A 7,500-nucleotide genomic window follows, 5' to 3' on the forward strand; every position below is an offset into this window, starting at 1 on the left:
CTCCGCCGTCGGGAGAGAGCGGCGACGATCTCCTTCGGTAGTTCCTCTGGATCCCGATTCATTATTCAGTGGCGCTGATTAATGCTTCGTTGAGCTTCGTGACTTGGGTAGGGCGCTGGGTCCTCCTCCTCCTCCTCCTCTTCTTCCTTCTCCTCCTCCTCCTCTTCCTCCCTCTCCTTCTCCTTCCCTCCATCTTCTCTTCTTCCTCCCTCCCTCCCTCCTCCTCTTCCTCCTTCTCCTCCCTCCTCCTCTCCTCCTCCTTCTCTTCTTCCATCCTCCCCTCACCCTCCTCCTCCTCCTCCTCCTCCTCCTCTTCCTCCTTCTCCTCCTCCTCCTCCCTCCTCCTCTCCTCCCCTCCTCCTCCTCCTCCTCCCCGCCTCCCCCTCCTCTTTCTCCTCCCCTCCTCCCTCCTCTTGCAAGCTGTGCTTTCCTGCAATGAAATCCGCGGCCCGAATGGTCTGTGAATCGTGTTTGCTTTTGGTCTCCCCTCTCTTTGCTTCCCCCCTGTCTCCCCTCGTCCTCCCCTCTCCCCTCTCCCCTTTTACGCTCTCCGCCCTGCTCTCCCCTTCTCCTCCCCTTCTCTTCCCCTTCTCCCGAACGAGTGTATGCTTGTCCTTTCCCCCTCTCCCCTCTCTCTCCCCCCTCTCTCCCCTCGCTCCGCTCCAGGTCCCTTTCCAAAATGCGTTTGCAAGTGTTTTTAGTTTCCGAGCTCACTTTTCCCATCGGTCTGGTGTGTGTGCGTGTGTGTGTGTGTGTGTGTGTCTGTGTGTGTGTGTGTGTGTGTGTGTGTGTGTGTGTGTGTGTGTGTGTGTGTGTGCGTGCGTGCGTGTGTGTGTGTGTGTGTGCGTGTGCGTTTGCGTGCGTGTGTGTCTGTGTGTCTGTGTCTGCTTTTCTGTATGCATGTGTGTATATGAAAGTGCGTGCAAGTGCGTGGACCTCCCCCTCTCTCGCGTGTGCTTGCGCTTGCCTTAATCCCGCCGCCATCCCCGCTCCCTTTGGCCCTCGACGAAAGCTTAGAGGGACAATCCGCTTCGGCGACGGAGGATCTCTCACTGTTGGGGTTTCTCTCTCTCTCTCTCTCTCTCTTTCTCTCTTCCTCTCGCTCTCTCTTCTTCTTTCTTTCTCTCTCTCTCTCTCTTTCTCTTTCTCTCTCTCTTTTCGGTCTCTCTCTCGCTGTCTCTCTTTCTCTTTCTCTCTCTCGCTCTCTCTCTTTCTCTTTCTCTCTTTCTTTCTCTCTCTCTCTCACTCTCTCTCTCTCTCTCTCACTCTCTCTCTCTCTCTCTCTCTCTCTCTCTCGCTTCCTCTCTTTCTCTTTCTCTTTCTCTCTCGCTCTTTCTTTCTCTTCTTTCTCTCTCTTTCGGTCTCTCTCTCTCTCTCTCTCTCTCTCTCTCTCTCTCTCTCTCTCTCTCTCTCTCTCTCTCTCTCTCTCTTTCTCTCTCTCTATCCCTGTCTCTCTCTCTCTTTCTCTCTTTCTCTCTTTTTCTCTTTCTTTCTCTCTCTCTTTCGGTCTCTCTCTCTCTCCTCTCTCTCTCTCTCTCTCTCTCTCTCTCTCTCTCTCTCTCTCTCTCTCTCTCTCTCTCTCTCTCTCTCTCTCTCATCCCGTTATAACTTCCGACGAAACTTCCCGTGTTTCCTCGCCGGAGACAGGGATGGGAGACGGAATGCCAGTCGGCCCTTTGAGATGCAGCTTCGTCTTCCTGCTTCCTTCTTCCTTTCTCCTCCTTTTTCTTCCTCCTTTTTCTTCCTCCTCCTCGTCCTCTCCTTTCTTCTTCCTCCTCCTCGTCCTCTCCTTTCTTCCTCCTCGTCCTCTCCTTTCTTCCTCCTCCTCGTCCTCTCCTTTCTTCCTCCTCCTCTTGCTCCTCTTCGTCCTCTCCTTTCTTCCTCCTCCTCGTCCTCTCTTTTTTCTTCCTCCTCCTCGTCCTCTCCTTTCTTCCTCCTCCTCGTCCTCTCCTTTCTTCCTTCATCTTTCACCTTTTCGTCTTACAGCCTCTTCTTTCCTCTTCATTTTCTCTTCTTCTCTCAACGTTCTCCTGTTCTCCTTTCTTCCTCTTCCCCTCTCTTCCTTTTTCCTTCTTCTCTATCCCTCCTCCTCGTCTCTTTTCTTCTTCCTTCATCCTCTCCCCCACTCTTTCTCTTTCCTTCTTCTCTCTACTTCCTCCTCTTCTCCTTTTTCTTCTTCTTTCATCCTCTTCCCCTCTCTTCCTTTTTCTTTCTTCCTCCTCCTTTATCCTCTTCCTCTCTTCCTTTTTCCTTCGTCGCTCTTCCTCCTCCTGTCTTTTCTCCTTCATTTATCCTCTTCCTCTCACTTCCTCCCCCTCTTTTCCTTTCTTCTTCCTTCACCCTCTTCCCCTCCCTCCCTTCCTTTCTTCCTTCCTCCCCCCGCCCCACCCGAGCTGTGGCCGGTGCCTCCCGAGGGCCCTGACGGCAACTGCGTAACAGCCGCCCCGGTTTGTTTACGTTCCTCTGGCTCGCTCGCCTTTAAAACCGGACCCATTGTGAAGGTGGGAGCTCTGACGCCGCCCCCTCCGCCCCCGTTCCTCCTCTCCCCTCCCTCTCTTCGCCCTCTCTCCCGTCCTCCTCTCCTCTCCCTTCCCCCTTCCCTCTCTTCGTCCCCTCTCTCCCGTCCTCCTCTGCCCTCCCTCCCTCCTCTCTCTCCTCTCCCTCCACCTCTCTCCTCTTCCTCTCTCACTTCCCCCCACCTACTCTGCTATTCCTCCCCTTCCCGCCCTCTCTCCGCCCCCCTCCCCTCCTCCTTCAATTTCCTACTCTCCCTCCCCAACCCTTCCTCCCCCTCCCTTCCCTCCCTCCCCCTCCTCGCTTGCAAGACTCTCTGGCTTCTAGGAAAGGAGCTGAATGTTGAAGGAAGATGGCGGGAGGGATGTCCTACGTCTGCCTGGACGTCGCGAGGCCTTTGAATGCTCTCTCAGCGGGGACGGATTTGCCTCCGGTCGGGGGAGGGGAAGGGGACAAGGAAAGGGGACAAGGAAAGGGGGTAAGGGGAGGGGAAGGGGCAGGGGACAGGGGCGTTTCTCAGGATTACTCTGCGCTCGTTGCTCCTAATGTATGAGAATAGAAATTGGGTTCTTGGACGTGAAGGGATCCTACGAGGAGAAAGGAATTTGGACTTCGTCGGGCTCCCCAGCAGAGCGTCGAAGGGGACTCCGGCCGCGGCTGGACGGCGCGACCGGAGGAGCGCTGTGGAATCGGGTGCCGTCGGTCCCGGGCGCGGCGCTCCCCCTCGGTCGGCCGCGCGTGCGCCCTCGCTGCTTCTTTGTTCGCTTCTGGGGGAGGGCTGGAGGGGGGGGGGCTTTGGGGAGGTGGGTGGGTGGTAGGGGAGTGCGGGGGGTGTTCGTAGGTGTCTCCGCGTGTGTGTGTTTGTGTTTGTCAGCGCCTCCCGGTGGGTCCCTGCGGAAACGCGGACGGGTTTCGCCGATCCCCCTCCCCCCTCCCCCCCCCCCCCCCCCCCCCCCTCCCCCTCCCCCGACAACCTGTTGGTAATTGTTAATGACCGCCTCGTCGGCCGCGAACTCCGGGCCGCCGTCGCGTTCCTTCCCGGGAGGAGGATCGGGCGCCGCGGACGGGCGTGTGGGCGTGTGGGCGCGCTGTCTTGTTCCCATTCACTTTATTCCGGGTTTTGATTCGAAATGAAAGGGGATATTTTTAGTACTGTCGTATAAAAAGATCCATTCACGCGCAAGTGAAAGCGGAATAAACACTTTCTGTGACTCTGTTCCGCGCCGCCGATGTAAACAACAAAACTAAAAATAAAACTGTTCAACTTTTAGGGAACTTTTTCTTCAATAGACAATTTTTTTTTTCAAGTGCAGGAAAACTAATATTTTTTCCTTCATGGCGAAATCTCAAAATGTTTTGAAAAGAGTGTTTAAATAAGACCTATTTGATAATTAACGAGCCAGCGAGTAGCTCTGAATATTTAAAAAATGATTTGCACCTCCGTTTTATTCGGGAATGATCAGAAACGATCTGAAAATATAAACAAAGGGATTAATCTGTCCATATTGTGCTATTCTGAGCTTATAGATGTTCGTGGCATCAACAGGTAACTCCCCTGTGATAATAACACGAAGAGTCAACAGGTAAAATCCCCGGTGAAAATAACGCAACTTTGGCTCTGATAATTTTATTTTCATATTTTATTTATTTTTTTATTTATGATTATATTTTAATGTTATTTACTTTTATAACGGGGATAAATACGAGATTCTCATTGCAGGCTGACGATCATATTTAGGAAAGTATTTTCGGCAATTTTGGAGAAATTAATTAGCATATGTAGCGGGCGAGAATAATGTAAAATAAAAATCTGGAGTTTAAACATACTTGGAGCGTTAATGAGAAACTTGATTTTAAGTTTGTACACACACACACACACACACACACACACACACACACACACACACACACACACACACACACACACACACACACACACACACACACACACACACACACACACATAGAGAGAGAAAATGAGAGAGAGAGAGAGAGAGAGAGAGAGAGAGAGAGAGAGAGAGAGAGAGAGAGAGAGAGAGAGACAGACAGAGACAGAGAGGGGGGGGGTGAGAGGGAGAGAGAGAGGAGAGAGGTAGGGAGATAGAATGAGAAAGAGAGGGAAAGGGCGATAGAAAGAGAAAGAGAAAGAGAGGGAAATAGAAGGAGAAAGGGAAAGAGAAGGAGATAGAAAGAGAGCAGGGGAAGGAAATGGAAAGAGAGGGAGAGGGAGAGGGAAAGGGAGATAGAAAGAGAATGAGAGTCAGAGAGAGAGGGAAATAAGAGAAGAGAAAAAGAAGGAAATAGAAATAGAAAGAGAGGGAGAGGGAAAGGGAGATAGAGAGAGAACGAGAGGGAGAGTGAAAAACGCCCTTCCACGCCGCAATGGCCGAAGGGGTGTGACGGTTTCCATTGATCTAGTTGGAACGAAGCCAACAACCTCCCCCTCCCCTCCCCTCCCCTCCCCTCCCATCCTCTCCTCCCTCCCCTCCCCTCCCTTCCTCTCTTCCTCCCCTCCCCTCCCTTCCCCTCCTCCTCCCCTCCCCTCCCTTCCTCTCCTCCACCCCGTCCCTCCCTCCCCTCCCTTCCCCCTTTCTCTTTCATTCTCCTTTATTTTGTTTGTTTGTTTCACGTTCGTCCCTTTGTGTGTGGTTGTTTGTTGACGTAACGATTTTATAAATAATTTTATAAATACGTTTAGGTGTCATTGGCTTCCGCGACTTCCCGATAACATTGATTTAATAAATATTTACTATTATAATTATTTATTATGTTTTAGGTAATTCATTTCTTTTCTTGGGCCTTTTGTCTCTCTCCCTTCGTCGTAAAAGCGAGACTGGCAAGGAGGAAACGTGAAAGAAACGGCCCTTTGTAAGCTTCCTAACGAACACACACTTGGAAAAGAGTGAATTTAGATGTGACGTTGGTGTTTTTAGGCCTAACCTGAGGAGTTGTCCTTCTCTTGCGTTTTTATTATTAAAAAAAGCAGAGTTGGGAAGTACTGCTGGGTTCTAATGGCATAAAAATTAATCCTAGGTTAGTGTAGTAACTATAAGATGCTGGGTTGTAGTAGCTGCTATAAAATGCTGGGTTGTAGCAGCTACTATAAAATGCTGGGTTCTATATGCGTATAAATTGACCCTGGTTAATGTATTTCAAGACTGGGAAGCGCCGGCGTGCGCAGCAGCTCTAAGACGGTTCCGCATCTGCAGCGGCCGCGGGGAGGAGCCGCTGGCGAGTCCCCGCCGGCCTCTCCAGCCTCCTGACGCAGACCTTTCCCCCTTCCACGTGCGCTAACCTCGTGCTTTTCCCTTGCAGAGCTCCACCCGCACCATGTTCAAGTGCACGTGGGCCGGCTGCCAGGAGATGACCTCCGCCTGCGACGCCATTGAGAGACACATCCGCGCCATCCACCTCGGGTACGGAGCCATCGACGCCCCAGAGGCAGGCGGGCACTTCGCCGGCCCGCGGGTCGCCTCGCGGGCCGGTTGCGGGGCCTCGCGCGGTTCTCTGTTGAGTGTGGAATAGATGATGATATGGGACTTGGTTGAAGTTAGCTTTGCTCTTTGGTGAAAATGAAACAAGGTAGAGATTGTTAGGTCGCTTAGGTCGCTTAGGCACAGCCTGGCGCCGCGGCGATGCAGGAGGTGGAAGCAGTAGAGCTGACCCCCCCCTTCCCCCCCAGGCGCGAGGAGGTGAGCAGCGAGCACAGCGACAGCGACAGCGACGACGAGGACGACCACGAGGAGGAGTTCTACTGGCGCGAGGTCGAGGTCAACGTGGCCACGTGGGTGGACCCCTGCGAGCCCCTGGTGGCGCCCGTGGTGCCCCCGCCCACCCCGCCCGCGCCCCCTGCCATGACCGTAACCGTGGCGCCATCGCCGCCCACGCCTCCGGCTGCCGTCGCCCAGCCCATGGGCGTGGGCATCCCGCCCGGCCCCATCCAGCCGTCCCACCCGCAGTACATCCACGTGTCGTCGCCGCCCACGCTCAGCCACATGGACATGGCGCGCCCGCCCCACGAAGGTCAGTCAGGCTTTGGGTAGTTAGAAAAAGCATCAGAAACATGAAAAGCATATTATTTTATTTGAGATTTGTATAAGTAACGTAGACATATTACACTGACAAGGATGCAGCCATGCAATGTCAGTGTCATTATGACATATTCCTTTGAAATTAACGAGGCCCTTGTTTTGCAGACCCCGAGTACAGACGCCAGGCCGCCCCCATGCCTCTCTCCAGCTCATGGCCTCGCACCTCGACTTTCATGGTGAGTTTGGAAACAGCTTTGTTACATCTGCTCTCTGCTGTCTAAGTATCTAGACTATCTGCTGTCAAATCTAAATGAAAAGATGAAAATACGAACTATCATTCTTAGAAGATGACTGAATTCTGCGTTTGTTCTTCGCAGGGCTCCGGACGCGGGAAGATCCGCGTGAGCTCCTCGCCGAAGGCCTCCCCGGGGCGAGGCAAGAGGAACGGGGAGAGCCGCAAGTGCCGCAAGGTGTACGGCATGGAGCAGCGCGACCTCTGGTGCACGCAGTGCAAGTGGAAAAAGGCCTGCAGTCGCTTCGGGGAGTGAGCCTCCGCGGGATGTGTACAGAATGCGTGTGTGCTTAGCTGTGTAGCCTAGAGAGAAGGTGGAGAAGAGAGGAAGAGAAAGAGAGAGAGGAAATATCTTCACTGGAGTCCATAGCTGAATGAGCAATTCAGTTCGGGATAAACATTTACTAGTGATTTCCTCGGCCGCTGGTTGTGAGGAAAGTGCTTGACACTTGTGGTAGACAGAAATACTCCTTGCACTTTCATAACAAAGAGAAGAAACAATTTATTGTGTAAGCATTTCCTTGCAGTCTGAGCAGTCTTACGTAAGTGTAGAAGTAAGATCACAAAATAAAGCTGTCATGAATGTAGATTATAATCTCATCATAGGAAAGTCAACCATTGGAAGCCAGAGAAAAGGGAAGCACAAGAGAAAGGCTCAACGGC

The 7,500-nt window shown here is 52.6% G+C and overlaps 1 protein-coding gene across 1 annotated transcript in view; it reads left to right on the top strand.

The window, feature by feature from the left end:
* LOC113800383 (zinc finger protein 704) overlaps positions 1–7,500 on the top strand; it is a 186,770-nt gene that overhangs the window by 173,369 nt on the left and 5,901 nt on the right. The window contains exons 5-8 of the mRNA XM_070125884.1: positions 5,830–5,930; positions 6,197–6,537; positions 6,711–6,781; positions 6,923–7,500. The exon at positions 6,923–7,500 is cut by the window's right edge and continues 5,901 nt beyond it. Of these exons, the coding sequence (XP_069981985.1) occupies positions 5,830–5,930; positions 6,197–6,537; positions 6,711–6,781; positions 6,923–7,093 (684 nt within the window). The 3' untranslated portion in view covers positions 7,094–7,500. The remainder of the gene's footprint in view (positions 1–5,829; positions 5,931–6,196; positions 6,538–6,710; positions 6,782–6,922) is intronic.

The sequence above is a fragment of the Penaeus vannamei genome, chromosome 9 (genome assembly GCF_042767895.1).
Source record: "Penaeus vannamei isolate JL-2024 chromosome 9, ASM4276789v1, whole genome shotgun sequence".
NCBI lineage: Eukaryota > Metazoa > Arthropoda > Malacostraca > Decapoda > Penaeidae > Penaeus > Penaeus vannamei.